This window comes from Pteropus alecto, unplaced genomic scaffold (genome assembly GCF_000325575.1).
Source record: "Pteropus alecto unplaced genomic scaffold, ASM32557v1 scaffold101, whole genome shotgun sequence".
In the NCBI taxonomy this organism is placed as follows: Eukaryota; Metazoa; Chordata; class Mammalia; order Chiroptera; family Pteropodidae; genus Pteropus; species Pteropus alecto.
In genome coordinates, this window is record NW_006432945.1 from 329,172 (window position 1) to 345,072 (window position 15,901).

A 15,901-nucleotide genomic window follows, 5' to 3' on the forward strand; every position below is an offset into this window, starting at 1 on the left:
GAGAAACTTTAACAGAAGTGGATTATCGGAAGAAAGTAGCCTTGGCCTGGCTGGTTGTGAATTAGAATGAAAACAAGCGAGTTTCCTGAGTATATTGCTGAATGCTTTTCTCTTTCCATTTGTCAGCTGCATTCAGGCAAGAAACTGGAGCTGAGGAGACCAGGCGGTGTCTGCTGTGTGGTTAGCTCAGTGATTCAAAGCCACACGCAGGGGATGGAAGCCAGCCCTCGGAGCTCCCCTTCCCCCAGCCCTTTCCTGGGAATCCAATGCGGTCAGCGGAGCCTCTGGAAACTGGAATTGTTTGGAGGTAAATCGGGGCACAGAGAAGCTGGGAACCAGAGTTAATTAGAGAAGAAATGACCCTGGTCTGTCTCTCTGGGGGTGGCTGGTCCAGTTTCCCAGCATTGCAGCCTCTTGAAAAGTAGAAGGTGGAAAGGGGAGGGTGGTTCCCGCCTGCCTCCCCGCCATCCATCTCTTTGCCTTTCTCTTGTCCTCTTTTCTCCTCACTCCGGTGCTGCTTGTAGAGAAGCTGGAGCTGGCTGCATGAATCCTTGCCAGTGTGGGAGGCCGGGAAGCTCTGATGGCTGTCCCCATCACGAAGGTCCTGCCGCCAACAGAGCCGCCCTGCTCTTGACGACTGCCACTGGCTTCCACGGTCCGCTGGACCAGGGCGTGGAGCTCTGGTCTCTTTGTTTGGAAACTGCACTCGGGAGAGGTGGTCATCATGGTTTTAGGTGTCAGCAGGAGAGAGAAGAGAAGGAGCCCAGTGAGAAGCCATCCACATGTCCTTCAAAGTCATAAGGACATGAGAAGCAGAAAGAGGCAGCAGAAGACAGTCGGGTGGGGATGCTACAGTCATTTCTCCTGAGGCGAGAGCTCAGGCCCTCAGGAGCGTCCACATATGAATGAAGGGTCGTCTCTCCTCCCCAGGCACGAGAGAATGAAAGAAAGAAAGCATAGCAATAAATACCGCAGCTTTTTTAACCTATGCTCTTCAAGTATTGCTTGCTGTAAACAGTGTTTGATTTTTGTGTTCTCTTTAATTGTAAAAACCACTAGCGGATCGCAGTGGAATCTGAGGCCGAACACCCATGTTCCCACATTGGCTCCCACAGGGAACCTCCGGGAGGCCTGGCCCACGTGCCTCCAGGCCCTTTCCGCAGGGCGCCTGGTTTATGACAGCGATTGATGTAAGGCAGAGCTGCCCAATGTCCACAGGGAGACCAGGCATCTGGTCTGGGGGAGGCCCACCTCTCCTCCACTTCTGGTAGTAACTTTAGGGAAACCAAAAGGAAAAGTACCAAAGATCAGCTCCTCATGTGTCAAGGTTTAGGATTAAATGAAACAAAAACAAACACACACGAAAAAACGGTAGCCAAAAGCATTGGCACTCTACAGACACGTATCTCCTCTTAAGAGATGAGAATATACAGGTGTGTGGTTTGTAAAGCTCACTTTCCAGTCAGCCAGGCTGGCTTTGCAATTGGCGCGAAGTTCGCAGTTCCCAGGCTCTTCGGGCTGCCCGGATAATTCCAGGTTTTACTGGCCTCTATTTTTGCAAAGTGTTTGGTGCAAACTTGTGCTCATTCTTCTTCTCATCATTTTTTTTTTTTTTTAATATAATTTCAAGGGAAAGGAAATAATCGTTTTCCTTCCAATTTCTCTTAGCATCTCTTTTTCTGGCATTTGAAAACAGGAGTTAGACATGGAAGGAGGGATGGGAGCAAAAGAAGGAAGGAGGAGAGAAACCAGAATTCAACAAAAGTGGGACGGGATTAACAGGGAGGCTTTTTGTTTTGTTTTATTTCTGGTTTTCCTTTTTCTTAAAAAAAATTAAATAAAGTTCTCATTATTTCCCCAATATACATCAAATGAGTTTTCATGCAAAGCAGCAGTCACAGAGGCAGAACTGTGCCCAGCTCGTGCCTCTCGGCTTGAAGGAGCACCGTCTCCACGGCCTGCGTCTCCCTTGTTCTCCCGGGGGATGGACGTCGCCCAGGATCTCTCCCTGCAGGAACTGCCTGTGATGAAACTTGGCCGGCATGGGGAGAGGGGCCTTCCCCTCTCCCCGAGATGAGGTCTCAGGGGACAGACAGTAAGCTCTGGGGTCTGATCCCCATCACGTGTCCTTCCTTCTGAGACTCCCAGTGTGATGGCTTCCACAGGTCCCCCTCTTCCCAGAACAGGAGGCTCCGTCTCTCAGCTCTCAATGGACATGGCATTTATGAGCTGTTCCACCTTGTATGACAGCCGCTGGCGCCGAGCCTGCTCGTCCTGCTCCAGTGCCCCAATGAGCTAAGGAACAAAGACAAAGGTGGGGAAGACTTCAGGACTCAGCAGAGAAGACGCCGTTTCTCGAATCCTTCTATCAGCCTTTCCATTCTGCCCTCACAGACATAACCCTAAATGACGTACCTGATTATTTGAAGATATGTGTATGTATGTAATGTATATATATGTATGTATATTATATCTAAGGTGTTTAAGACAATATTTGGTCTATAGAAAGTACTGTGTGTTAGCTATTATTATCATTACTAATATTACTTTCAGGTACAATGCTAATACGTGACTTGAGAATTCTCTGAAGCTGTCCTATTCATGTTAAGTCTCACCTGTCTATCTGAAATGTAACTGAAAGGATCTGCTCAAATGCAAAGAAGAGTCTGATTCATTGTCAAAGAAAAAATGAAATTAATCGTACAACACTTTCAACTGAAAAACAATGACATTATTAAGTGTTATTTATTATGTTAACAATGAGTGAAAAGACAATGGAATGTATAAGTAAGTGCTCCATGAATCAAGAGAGGTTAGGCTGCCTTCTAAAAAAATGAGAATGACTTTTGAGCTCAAGGGTTTTTGACTCCAAGAATGGGTTTTCTAAACGACCCCTTGACGCTGTTATTTAAGAACTGGGCCAGGCATTCCGTTTAACCGCCTTGTTCGCTGCGTGTTGGTTTCCCTCCCTTCCAGGGTCCCGTCTCACCTCTTCGCTGTACTTGCTGACATAGGAGTAGATCTCATTGAGGGCACTCAGCATGTTGAACTCCACAGCGTGCAGGCGAGACTGCTCAGCGAGGTAGGCGTTCATGTCCTGGTCACTGATGGCGGGGAGCTTGGCGATGTCTGCGTAGTATCTGCCGTAGAGAGGACAGGCTCCTTGATGAGGACTCAGCAAGTGTTTGCCTACACCAATCTGTCCTAGGCCCTTGCAAGCTCGAGTTGTCCCCAATTGTTCCTGCCGCCCTATTTCTCTTCCAATGTGGCTTCCTTTGTCCTCTTGCCTCAAGCTGAGGATGAGACCTGGAGACTGGTCTTCCCTAAGGCCAGATTCCATCAAGCTCTGAGCTCCTGGTGGCAGTGCCCCCTAGAGTGCTTAAAAGCCCAGACTCTGACCAGACTCCTTGTATTCATCTCAGCTCTACTACCTGCTAGCTGTGTAACCTTGGGCAAGTTACGTAGCCTCTCTGTGCCTCCATTTCCTCATCAGTAAAATGGGGATGATAATAACACCTACTTTACAACCCTTTTTATCTGAGATGATACATATAAATATCACAGTGCTGTCTACGGCCATGCCACCCTGAACAAGCCCGATCCCATCTGATCTCGGAAACTAAGCAGGGTCGGGCCTGGGTAGTGCTTGGATGGGAGACCACCTAGGAAGACCAGGTGCTGTAGGCGTAAAAATTAAAAAATAAGGGATCGTAAGCTGACAAGGTCCTTGCAATCTGTGAGGTCAATCAAGGGTTGCCTCACCTAAAAAAACAAAACAAAACAAAACAAAGTAAATAAAATAAAATAAATAAAATAAAATAAAATATAAAATAAAATATAAAATAAAATAAAATATCACAATGCCGAGTGCTTAGCATGTGCTTAATAAATGACAATCAGAGTGACAATGATCTGACTTCCAAGGGCACAAAGCTTCCCTTCCTTCCCCTGGAAGGAAGTGTAGACAAGGGAGAGGTTGGGGGCACACGGTCCCCAAGGTACCAAAAACCCTGGGTCAGTGAAGCCCGCAGGGTGGCAAATGCAGCGGGCACACCAGGGCTTGGGTCTGTCCCGAGGGCGCTACTGACCTCTCCACCCAGCTCTTGTAGCTGGGAATGTCCTTGGCGTAGAGCAGCTTGTTGGAGGGGGAGTCCTTGCCCAGCCGGTGTTCCGACGTGGAGCAGGAGTCCATGAAGGTCTGGGCCACCACGGAGAGGCAGGCGTCCGTGATGCTGCCCTTGTGGATGTCAAACACAAACTGGGGGTTCTTGATCACGTTCACCCAGAAGCGCAGAGGGAGGCTGTATGAAAAAGCAGAACAGATCCCACGGGCTGCACCTCGGCTGCACCCCCGAAGCTGTCCACTAATATTTCTCCTCACCCCCGAAAGGCAAAATTCCTTCTCCGAAGGGCAAGGAAATGAAATCACAGAAATCTGATCCAGCCCTGGCTGCTAATTTAGTTTAAGCTGTTCCTGCCCCTGGAAGAAAAGGAGGGGTGCCACTGTACCCTAACGGGGCGCCGACCCTGCTTTCTAACAGCTGAGGGGTGGGCATGGGGCAGGTTCTGTTCCCTCCTGGCAGTTTTTTCCAAAGGCTTCTGTGCCCCTAGGACAGCCCAAGTACAGAGAACTGCACGATTTTCTCAGAGTTTCAAACAAAGCCACCAGGCTCCTAGCCTCTTTTCACAGTGCCCTTGGCCATGGCCATTGTCTGGACTCAAGGCAGCCAGCAGCCCCAGGCACGGCCTCAGAGCGGGCACAAAGGGCACCACCTGTGCTCCCCGCCCAGCCCGGCCTCCGGAGCCCCTTCCCACTGCCCGCCCAGGCCTGCGGGGCTGAGGAATGGGCTCCCCTGGGGGCAGCTCTTTCCAGACTCTCCCCAGAGGTCCGGGCAGGGGCAGAGGGTGAGGCGGAGGCCATTGTTGGTGCCCTGGATATGACTCACTGGATCGCAGAGTTTTTCCCACCCCAAGAGGAGCTGATCAGTCCTTAGGGGAGTTCCTTCCGCAAAGTGGGAATTTATAATCAGAGCAGAATGCATTTTCTCTGCTCCTGAGGCAGGAGGATAAGCCCATTTATTCCCCTTCAAATCCAGAACAGCTGCTGTTTCTCCTGCCTTTTCCAACTTTGCCTTCTCTTCCAGCTGCCTCCCAGGCCTTAACTCTTTTGGCTCCTCTGTGGAGTGAACTCTGTCCCTGGCTTCTCCTTCTGGCCTGAGGTGATGTTTCAGCAACCCAGCCTATAATCTCTACTTTCCCGTCCTTCATCTTCTCTTGACACTCATGGACCCCAAACTTTCCCAAATATCTCAGTCCTGCCAAGTCTCAGGAAGGATCAGCTCTGCCTATTCAACGCCCCTTCCATTATCATTTCTGCTCATCTTTCAAAATGCAAAGAGATCACTCGCTTTCCTCGAACTGGGGAGGAGCTGCCTCAGCTCAGAGGATGCATCTCTTCCACCCTTCCCTTCCTCCCGCAGCTCTGGGGAGCTTTCGACATTCTCTCCTTGGACATTAGCTATTTGAGGTCTGGATAAGGGGACTCCGCCACAACACCAGGGTAGGCCATTCCTATGACTAGGGCCTGGCCACAACAGAAGGCACAGAGATGGGAATAATCCAGAATTTTCTCCTGATTTCCCTGAAATTGCCTACTCCCAGTGCTGGGCTGGGATCCTGCGAAGCGGAGGAGACAGCTGTGGGCCCGATGGGGGATGTAGACGCAAGGCCGGCCCGGCAAAGCGCATGCCGGCCTGCTGTCCCTCGCCCCCGAGCCTTTCCATTTCATTTCTCTGTGATCAAAGCCGCAGGCTGGAGGGCTCAGAACCACCACACCCCAGAGAGGGAAGGACTATATGGGGTTGGGGCTGGGTATTTCCAAAGTGTTTTGCCCGTTGCTAGGACTTTTGATTCCCAAATAACAGCCTGGGCCCATCTGTGTCGGCTTGGTTTTCTGAGGAGATCGCTGACTCCAGACAGCTGTGTGGGCTGCTTGCCCAACCCAAATGCCTGGACCTCCGCTCGCCGTTCTCTTTCCCGAAAGAAGATTTTGGACTCAGGGTCTTGGCCAGGCCCTGTCTGACCTGAAAGCCAGACCTTAGCTTGGTCTGTGGTTCAGGTTCAAACCCAGGAAAGAAAAGTCTTATGTCAGGGGCCTGTGGGAGCCGCTTTCTCCCACTGCTATGGGGAAGAGTCACGTCTGCAGGACATCCGCCTGCTGCTTCCTGAAAGCCGAGGGTAAAAACTTGGCCTTCAGGGATCGACTCTGTGATGACATCCTCCTAGTCGGTGGGCTCCAGTCTACAGAAGATGTGAGCTCTCTCCCAAATGCTGGCCACTTTCCTCAGGGGTCTCTGTCTAACTTGGGGCTCCTGGGTCTCAGGAAGTGCCTTAGTTTTGCCCCGCTCAGAATGCCCGCACTGCCTCGGCTTTGAAGTTCTGCTTCTAGGTCTTGAATGGGGCTCTTTGTGTAGGTTCCCCCAGCTCCCTTTTCTGAAAAACCAGAGCTCTCAGAGCCAGGGAGAAGGTGCTTCCCAAGGAGGGTCTCAACCTAAAAGGGCAGAGCTCAAGGATGTGTCCTGGTACTGGGCCCCAAGCCAGGCAGGCCCCACGTGGCGGCAGCCTGGGGACTGTGGTGGCTCTACAGAGCATCTGTGCGCTATTTGTCTGAGGAGCCTGGGATTACCAGTCACAGAGAGCAGCCTCCCCCATCTCTCGGGTCCCTGCTGGTCCCCACCCCACACAGCTTGCAGCCTCTCCAGGCTGCCTCTCCCCCCGGGCTCCCCAGCAGTTACCAGTTGCTTTTCCAGGTGTGCCGCACATCTGTGTCGTGGATGCTGTGTCTGTCTGCCTGCTCATCCAGGAAATCAAACATGTACTTGATGGCCAGGGGAAGTGCGCTGCCCCGGTGCACAGTGCTGAACAAGGTCTCAAACAAGTCATCCACGAACTTCTGCAGGGTGCCCTGGGTGGGGGGCAGGGGGGAGAGTATGAAGCGAAGGGTTGGGGAGGAGGCAACAGGCAGCAGACGGGCCAGCCAGATGGTGCCTGGGACCAATGCTGCCTTGGAAATTTGTCTGTGATGCCAGGCCGAGCAGACAGTGTTGAGGTGGGGAGGGGACTGTTGGGGTGTTGGGGAGGCGGCAGGGACTAAATGGGCTGCAGATTTCTGGGAAGATCTCCTCCGACTTTCAGGCACATGCCACGTTTATGCTTGTGTTCATGCCGGGAGGGCGCTCGTTAGGGAGATGATGAGTCTTCTGAGTCCAGGCTCCCCGTGGGAATTGGGGGGGTGGGGGGTGGTGGTCAAAGACTGGTACAAGAAAGTGTCTGAAGAAGCAGCCGGGGGACTGGGAGCCCCCTGGCAGGAACACGGCAGGCCCTCAGAGGGTCTGAGAGATAGGAAGGCGTGAAGAGGCTTCTGATATTAGTGGCCTGTGCTAAGTGGTGTCTCTGGAGTGGGAGCTGCGTGAGGGTGAAGGGTCCAGATTCAAGAACACTCAGGCATCGCTCTGACCCACACGGCCTTGGAAGGCTTCTGAGGCGGAGACAAGGCTGGGCCTCGGTCCCACAGTTTACAGGTTCGAGGAACACCTCTGAAGGTCAGGAAAATTACAACTTTTTCTGGTGTCTCTTTGTCAGTCCCTTATTAACCTATTAGGCGAAGCAAAATTTGAGACGCGTGGTCCGATGGTATATTTCTGTGTCACTTCTGGAAGCAAATCTGAGAGCTGTAATCTAGATGCCACTGTATTGGAATTTCAGTGGCATTTTTGTGTGGTCCGTGGGAGAGAGCATTTGAAACCCAGCCTGGCCTGGCCTATACGGGATGTATGACTGCCACACTTACAGGCTCATTAGTTCTCTGTGAAGGAAGCTGTAAGATAGATCGCAGCTTCCAGCACTGCTGTGCCTCACTTCCAGCAACATTTAGGAGTAGATGGGATGGAGCAGGACCAGCTCCCCCAGCTTATGGGCGGGACCAGAACTTCATGCTTTCCCTCCCATTGTGGCCAGAAAGTGGATGGAAAAGGCAATGACGGTGAAGGCTGGCACATTTGTCCAGTTAACACCAATAAGAAAACAACATCTCCCTAAGGGGTACAGGCCCAGACATGGGGGAGCCCCTCCTCTGAAGAGTAACGACCGAAACAACGGTATCATTATGATTTTGCCAAAGGGTAGAGAACCACAATGGCTGATTCCCTGGGAAGCCTGCGTGGAGACCTGGGCCTGCTTGTCTGAACGAGTCCCCTCGAAGGACACACTGCACGGTGTCCTCCCTGGGCTGGGCAGAGCAAGAGTTACCTTGGTGGCCAGCAGCCGGGTCAGGTAGATCTCGGATACCATCTTGCTGCCCCGGTCACCTTCTTTCTGGTCCCCGTGGTCGTGGTTCTTCACCAGATGCCACACCTTGACCCCACTCTCCAGGTCTGGGGTGATCATGGGGGCCCGGGACCGCAGGCTGTCAGGACTGCCTGTGTACCTGAAGGAGGAGTCTGAGGAGAAGGGGGCAGTGGAGGCCTGTGAGCAACTGATTTCATCATCCTTGCTTGAAGAATCCTTCTAGAATACCTGCCCAGCTGCTACACTCATTCGGAATAAACCAGCGTCAATTGGAAGGGGAGCCTTGGGGCCTTGCTTTGGGTGGGTTATTTTAGAAATCCCTGGAGGCACGAGGACAGCCTGAAACCTTTTCGTAAAAAGAGGAATGAGAAATTCTGTGAGCTGGAGAGACCATCGGGAATTTGGGAGTCCCCCTCTCCTGACGCTTCCCGCAAAGATTAATCAATAGGTAAAATGTCAAACTGATATTTTCATAGGTGCTTTGATAAAAATCTGGATACTAAGGAGCTGTGAGCCGTAATCTTGCCTCTTGGGAGTAAATGGGGCCCTTCTTACTTGGGGCCTAGAATATGGAATTACCAAGGCCTTTTTGGAGCCACTAGCCTTAGCTCTGAGGTGTCCTTTAGCTGGACAGCCCGAAACCTTAGTGAAACCAGAGAAAACAGTAAGAGAGAGGAGAGTACTGTAATCTCATTGCCCAGAGGGCACTGGGGGCTCTAGCACTCCTCAGTGGTGGACAGGCTAGGATGGCCAATTTATTGCCCAAACTGGGACACCACAGAGTAAAAGCGGGCTCTTACTCAGCCAGGACAATAGGCAGAGACTGGGCTATATGAACCTCCCCTCCAGGTGCCCCCTCCTGGTTCTGGGCCCCTAGGACTCCTTGACCAGGCCCGGGCTATCGAAGGAAGGGCACATGGTGCCACCTGCTCCCATAGCTCTGAGGAGACGAGCTATTTTGGAAATGACTGGATTAGAGAGGAAAGAAACAAACAAGCAAAGGCCTTTGCTTGGAGGCTGGCAGCAGCCAGGACTTCCTGCTATCAGAATGGACGGCGAGTGGTCCCTGGTAAGTCACAGAAGACCCCGCTCTGAGCTGCCCAGGCTGCCTTCCTGGTCCTCACCATATCTGCTGATGGATGTCCGGGAGATGCTGGCAGAGGCAGGGATGTTGTAGGAGGAGGTCTGTTTAGGGACCAGAGCCACTACCGATCTGTCTGACACCTGCGAAGGATATGAAAAGTATAGTGTCAGTGTCTTGGGAAACTGAACAGTCAAGTACCTCTACGAGGTTATGGAATAGGTGTGGGGTAGCATGTGAGGAGTTCGGGAATACTAGAAACAATTCCTGTCTACCACGGTAGCTACTCACCACCGTGGCTACTGAGCACTTGAAATTCGCTAAGTCTGAACTGAGATGCACCAGAAGCGCCTGAATGGAAATGTGCTATAAATGTTCACTACACACTGGATTTCAGTGAGTTAGCATGAGTAAAAATAATACAAACTATCCCATTAATAATTTTTATATTTATTACATGCTGAAATGATAATTATTTTAGATCAATTGGGTTAAATAAAATATATCGTTGACATTAATTTTATCGGTTTATTTTTACTTTTTAAATGTGGCTAGTAAAAATTTTAAATTATACATGTGGCTTGCATTATTTTTCTATTGGGCAGTGCTGGGCTAGACCTGGCCTCCCTTCAACCTTGTGAGTTACCTACAATGATTCCTATTTTACAAATGAGAAAATTCAAGCATTGAGAGGCTAACCAACATCTTCACGGTACCACACTTAATACCTGGTGGAGCCACTCTGTAGCCAGGTCTGTCAGGACCCAGGGTTCATGCTCTCATTACATCCTAATCGGGATTTTATTTCGAGTCGCCCTGGTCTGAAGTCTGTATTCTGTTTTGGCTCTGATTTCTTTCTGGCCTATAATTTCTTTCTGGCCCTATAATGCCTGGGCCACCTTGAGGAGTTTTCCCACCCGAGCTGCTGTTCTTAGGGAGCCAGCGAGAAAGACAGTGCGTTGCCCTGTTCTCTGTGAGGGTGTGCAGGCTCAGCACCCAGCCCGTAGGGCAAAGGCTGATAAATGAGGAGCCATATTGAAGACATTTGGGGCCACCATGAATTAAGATTACCCTCCATCCAATAAAAACGAAGAATCCCCAGAATTGTGGTCATCTAATTAAACCTCTAACGCAGAGAGAATAAAACAGCTATAATAATGTTATGGGCCATAAAACATTCCTATTAAACCATTTTTTATTTTAACAATTTTTATGAACTTTGTAAGTTTGATTTATAGCTGCACCAGTCGTAAAACCATCTTTCTGGGTCTTAAATTGTCAGTCCTTCTCTCCCGCCAAAAAAGAATTAAATATTGGAAAGTTGAACTATAAATGAACATTAGCGCTAACGAGATTCTCTGATAGCTGGTTTTAGTAGTGGTGTTTAATTTTACCCTCCCTATAAATCAACAAGAGCCCAGGAAGTTTTTAACATCACTTTGTTAATTAAGATTATGCAGATTTTCCGTAGAAGCTCCAAAGACCTTTGACTTCAGGGAGAGTAAGAGAGGACAATGTTTTGACCTGATGGCCTAAAAGCTGCACGGTCCTGTGCTCTTCACAGCACCTGAAAGGTGCCAGTGCTCCACGATTTCCCAGCTGGGGCAGCTCCCAGGACACTAGCAGTTTGCACCCTTAGCATCAGGTCTGGAACTGAGGGGGACTCTCTACCTCTGTTTTTCAGGAACTCTCCTTGCAACGGACAGCCTAGGAATGATGCTTCGAAAGCCTAACAGGGTGGAGGTTTACACTCTCAGGAAGAACCGATTATGTTATCATTTATGGTTTGTTGTCACCTAAAGGAAGATGCACAAGGTGACTTGAATGACCACAGTTCAACTCAATTGCAGGTCTCATCACTAAATCCCCGCCCCCTCCCATCTTTCTTTCTCTTGATCAACAGGCAGCATAAATTTGTGGTCAATATGCCTGGTTGGGTCTGACCTTGATCGGGCCAATTCCTGGCTACATGACTTCGGGAAAGTCACTTAACCACTTTGCGCCTCAGTTAGTTGTCTTATTTGTCAAAGAGGACAATAATCTTGTCTGAGTTTGTTGTGCAGATTAAAGGAGTTAGGGCACGAAAGGCCAAGGGCAGTGCCTGGTGCCGGGTGCCCAGTGAGCACTCAGTAAGTGTCGGCATTAGTGCTGCTATTATGAGCATCATCATCATCATCTTCTCCCAAAGGGAAGAATAATCCCTGTGGTCCCCTGTCACTCAAGCCTAGCATGTGAGAAGTGCTGTGCACTCAGTAAAGCTCCGTAAATATTTGAGGAATGAATGAATACATGAATGATAAATGACATCAGGGAATTGAAAGTGCTTTGTATGGTGAGCACTGTAAAAATAGAATACTTCATTCTTCTGATTGGGAGCCATCAGACGGACAGCCCAGTGACAGAGTTAGGGCATCATAGTCACAGAAGAAAGGCCCTACTCCTGCCCCCGAGAAACTAATAATTTGGGGGCATAATGCTATGCTGTTTTGCACTTTATTCTCCAGCTCTAATTGGTTCATTAAAACTGTTCTACAGGATGCATTAAGCACCTTGAAGTGGGGGTGGGATCAACACGGAATGATTACAGCTCCCAAAATGTACATGTACATCTGGGCACCTCACCTGTTGTTTCTAACCCTTCCAATCACCTTCGCAAATTTCTGCTTTACAGATGAGGAGCCCGGTTCCGAGAGATTAAAGTCACACCACCGTGAGGGGGGAAGCTGGGGTTTAAATACAGCTCGCAAAGCCCTTTCTCTCCCCACTACGCCACACTCCCTCCATCTGGGGTGGGGGATGCAGGCCAGTAGGGGATGAAGACGAGAGAGAAGTGTTTTGGGGTTTCCCCAGTGGCCCCCAGCTTCTTCTGTGCCCTGGGAGGCTCCCAATCAGCTCTTTTCGGCTGTTAGGACCCCCTGGGATTTCTGGACTGTTCTCATTGTTGGGGTTGACGCAGCTTCCTGGTGGTTGGCGACCTGGTACCTCAGAGCCCCACCTGCCAGCCCTCTGCACCCTCCCGTGTGAGATGGGACAGAGGAGGATGTTATTAATCGGGCTGCCCCCCTGGGTCTTGCAGCCTCAGGCACTTCCTCTGGTTGGTTTAATTTCCCTTGGTGTCTCTCATTTTCAGCTTCTATTTCATTATTTTTCCTGAGTCCCAACCTGCCTTCTTGTGCTTATTCTTACAGAGAACCCCAGCTGAGGCTGGTTACCATGGCAGGGCAGGGGGGAATGGATGCCTCCTGGATCTTTCATTTTGCTAGGATTTTTTTTTTTTTTTTTTTACTCTTCAATGTGTTTTCCAGTGCGCTATATGTAATCTATTCCACACAACTTTACAGGGCAGGGATCACCATTAACCCCATTTTACAGATAAGAAGGATGAGAGCTTAAGTAATTTCCCCAAAGACAGCAGCTAGCAAGTGACGGAATGTAAGGCCTGAAAACAAGTCTATCCGATTTCCTGCTATACTGCAAGCGAGAAGTATAAGCTGCACTTGTAAGATACCAGAGAGAGAAAGCAGCAGACACCTAGGGTGGTTGTCCTTGTGGAGAACTTCATTTTATGCAATTTTTCTTCAGATGTCAGGCTAACAGGATAGCAATGCCTACTAGCTTCTTCCAGACCAGTTAGATCGGTTTCTCGGGGGCCGGTCTGGCACTCATGTCTTTGATAAGTTCCCCCAGTAATTCTAATGGGCAGCCATGGCTAAGAATCACTGCTCTAGGCTCGGGGAGGAGGAGAAAAGGAAAAATAAGAAAACCCCTTCAGACTTTTGAAGGCCTAGAAGCAAACCTTAGAGGGAAGGGGACAATTGGGACAAAGGTCCTGGCACAAAGCTCCTTCCATCACCTGATAGTGCATCAGCGTGTTGAGCCGCTTCCAGTCACCCTCGATCTTGGTGGTGATGTCCTCATCTTGGAGCACGACCCGGGCAATCCGGCCTTGACGCCACTCTGGGGTGGGGAGGGTGGGGGTTGGTGCAGGTCACTATGAGGGGCGGGGGCCGCCAGCCAGAATCTCCCAGTCCTTCCTCTTCTAGGGACCTAGCAACCCCAACCCCCTCAAGCTGGTGCAATGATAGCTCTTAAGACGTCCAGGGCTCCATGGGGTCCAGGCAGCTGGGCAGAAATGCAGGTCTCACCAGAGGCAGCCACATCTGAGCAGGCAGTGCCCTGGGAGCAGTATTTCAGGTGGCCCCTCACCTGGGCAGGACCCAGTCACACCCCCAGGAGGGGCCGTAGGCAGGGCAGGGCTTCCCTTCTCCCCATGCCCTCCCGCTGCCGGATGCCCTCCTGGAAGCCGCTTGTCCAGCTATGGCCCTACACTCCAAGCCAGGCCTCCTACCCAGGTCCATGTCAACAGCCCTCGGCCGCTGGGAGTAGGGCACGTTCTTGTAGATAGCGTCGAGGATCTTCTCCTTGACCTGTGTGATGGTGTCACAGTTTAACACCTTCACTGGGATTTCCGGACTGTTCTCGTTGTCGGGGTTGACGCAGTTCAGGATCTGCAAGAGGAAAAGAGGGGGAGCATGAGGGCGTTGAGGGGGCAGTGGAAGGGGAGGAAGCGAGGCCTCGGAAGGCACCTTCTCTTTCCAAGGCCCCCGCCCTCACAGGAGAAACGGGGTGCCTCTCTGTCTGTGCCTCACTTGCTTTCACCTCCCTGCCATTTGCCAATGACAGCCAGAGTCATTCTGCCCACCCCTTATTTCTCAAAGAATCGGAACTCTACTTTCCAGCTCCTGGATGGGTTATGGGATCTGTCATCCTGGAACAGGCCATCCTGGGCCTCAGAGATGGCTCCAGGTGTATCCAGGGCTGGCCCCCCACTGCCCCAAAGCCTCCCTATTAGGAATCCACAGATTCACATTCCTTCCCACAACACTGATTTTCTCATACCTAATGATGAGTGATCTTTCTCCACCCAATATTATCTCTGGTAAACTGAGGCAAGAGCTCTATGGGCCCACTAAATGAGGTGCAAGGGCACCCAGGTAGGTCTACCTGGCCTTGGTACACTTGGACTTGCCCTCTGACTGGCCGGTCTCCCAGCCTCTTTACTGACCCCTCAGACTGGTTTTGCGGTCAGAGGGGAAAGCAGGAACCAGAGCTTCCGGCCTCCTTACCAGGGTCTTGTACTCGATCTGCTGCCGGATGAGTTTGTCCTCGCTCAGGGAGTAGCGGGCCTCACCCGTGATGGCGTCGATGGGGCCCTTCTCCATCTGCTGCTTGATGGCGCAGTAGAGCATGAAGAGTGGCTCCCCCGCGCACTCCTGCGGGCGAAGGCAGGGTGGTGGCACCGGCTCCACCCCGTCCTCTCCTGATCACACTCCCAGGCCCGCCTTGCTTTGCAGCACCCCAGCCGGGTAGGTCCCTGTTCCTGAGGGGCTCCCCATGCAGCCCCGATGGCCGGGCTCAGAGGAGCAGCCCCTCATCTTGCTCTCAACCGCGGCCCCCGTCCCACTCCCACTCACCTTCAGGAATTTGTGCAGGAGGAAGGCAAACCAATTGGTGAGCATCTTCTCGGCCACAGACTCTGTCCTGGGGTGGGAGAAGGGACAAGGAGCAGTCTTTTAGGAAGGGTTTCAGGGTAGGGGTTTCATTGTGTGGCGGATGGCCCAAGAGAACAACAGGGCACTGAAGGACACCTGGGTCCTAGCTCAAGTCCACTAGTAACTACAAGTGTGACCTTGGGCCAGTGGTTTCTTCTTCCTGGGCCTTAATTTCCTGTGAAAATGAACTGGTACTCCATGCTGCCGGGGAAAGTACCCAGTTCCCCATCCCACAGGGGTACAAGGAACCAGTTCTCCCGATTCCCTTCTGGCCTCCGGGTGATACATAGTTTCCCCATCCCTCCGGGACTTCCTGCATGCCTGAATGCTATACTCTGTTTTGCAGGTACCAGGTACCTGCCCCTCCAAACACTCAGAGCCAGATTGCCTGGGTTCAAATCTTGGCTCTGCCATTTACAGGCTGGGTGACCTTGGGGAAGTGATTTCATCTCTTTGGGTTCAGTTTCCCCATCTCTAAATGGGGATCATCATCATCATCACCATCATCTATCCCACAGGATGGTTGTCAAGGTTGAATGAGTTAATATATGTAATGCCTGGTATCCAACAGCTATCATAATTGCTGTCGTGCAGGGTCATGAATCCCAGCCCTTCAGGTAGAGAGCAGTGTGTTCAAGTGTTTAGCTGACAGGGATCTGCTTCTGCAAGCGCGCCCCTCCCCCACCCCCATCCTCGGCTGCCGATCTTGGGACTCAGGAAGGAACAAAGCTGCTGTGACAGATCCTCCGTGATGAGAATGCCTGAGGGGTATTTTAACTCCCTGCACGTGGTGCAAATTATACCCTCTGGTTGCAGTAAATCCCAGGCATTTGCCAGGGCCGCTCCCAGATCTGGGCCCAGGAGAGAGTGACAATGCAGAAGAAATCGTAGGTTTCTCCCTTGGCCCCGCCCAGTACCCCCC

General features: G+C 51.1%; 1 protein-coding gene and 1 non-coding gene across 2 annotated transcripts in view; one reads left to right on the forward strand and one right to left on the reverse strand.

The window, feature by feature from the left end:
- Positions 1-1,601: 1,601 nt before the first annotated feature.
- PLXNA2 (plexin A2) overlaps positions 1,602-15,901 on the reverse strand; it is a 198,460-nt gene continuing 184,160 nt past the window's right edge. Inside the window, exons 23-32 of the mRNA XM_015586276.2 lie at positions 14,902-14,981; positions 14,554-14,700; positions 13,776-13,935; positions 13,281-13,384; positions 9,471-9,570; positions 8,308-8,498; positions 6,795-6,964; positions 4,089-4,301; positions 2,990-3,140; positions 1,602-2,295 (exon numbers count right to left, since the gene is read on the reverse strand). Of these exons, the coding sequence (XP_015441762.2) occupies positions 2,200-2,295; positions 2,990-3,140; positions 4,089-4,301; positions 6,795-6,964; positions 8,308-8,498; positions 9,471-9,570; positions 13,281-13,384; positions 13,776-13,935; positions 14,554-14,700; positions 14,902-14,981 (1,412 nt within the window). The 3' untranslated portion in view covers positions 1,602-2,199. The remainder of the gene's footprint in view (positions 2,296-2,989; positions 3,141-4,088; positions 4,302-6,794; positions 6,965-8,307; positions 8,499-9,470; positions 9,571-13,280; positions 13,385-13,775; positions 13,936-14,553; positions 14,701-14,901; positions 14,982-15,901) is intronic.
- LOC112476525 lies at positions 3,569-3,687 on the forward strand. The gene has a single exon (XR_003045122.1). It is a non-coding gene; the product is annotated as a 5S ribosomal RNA (ribosomal RNA).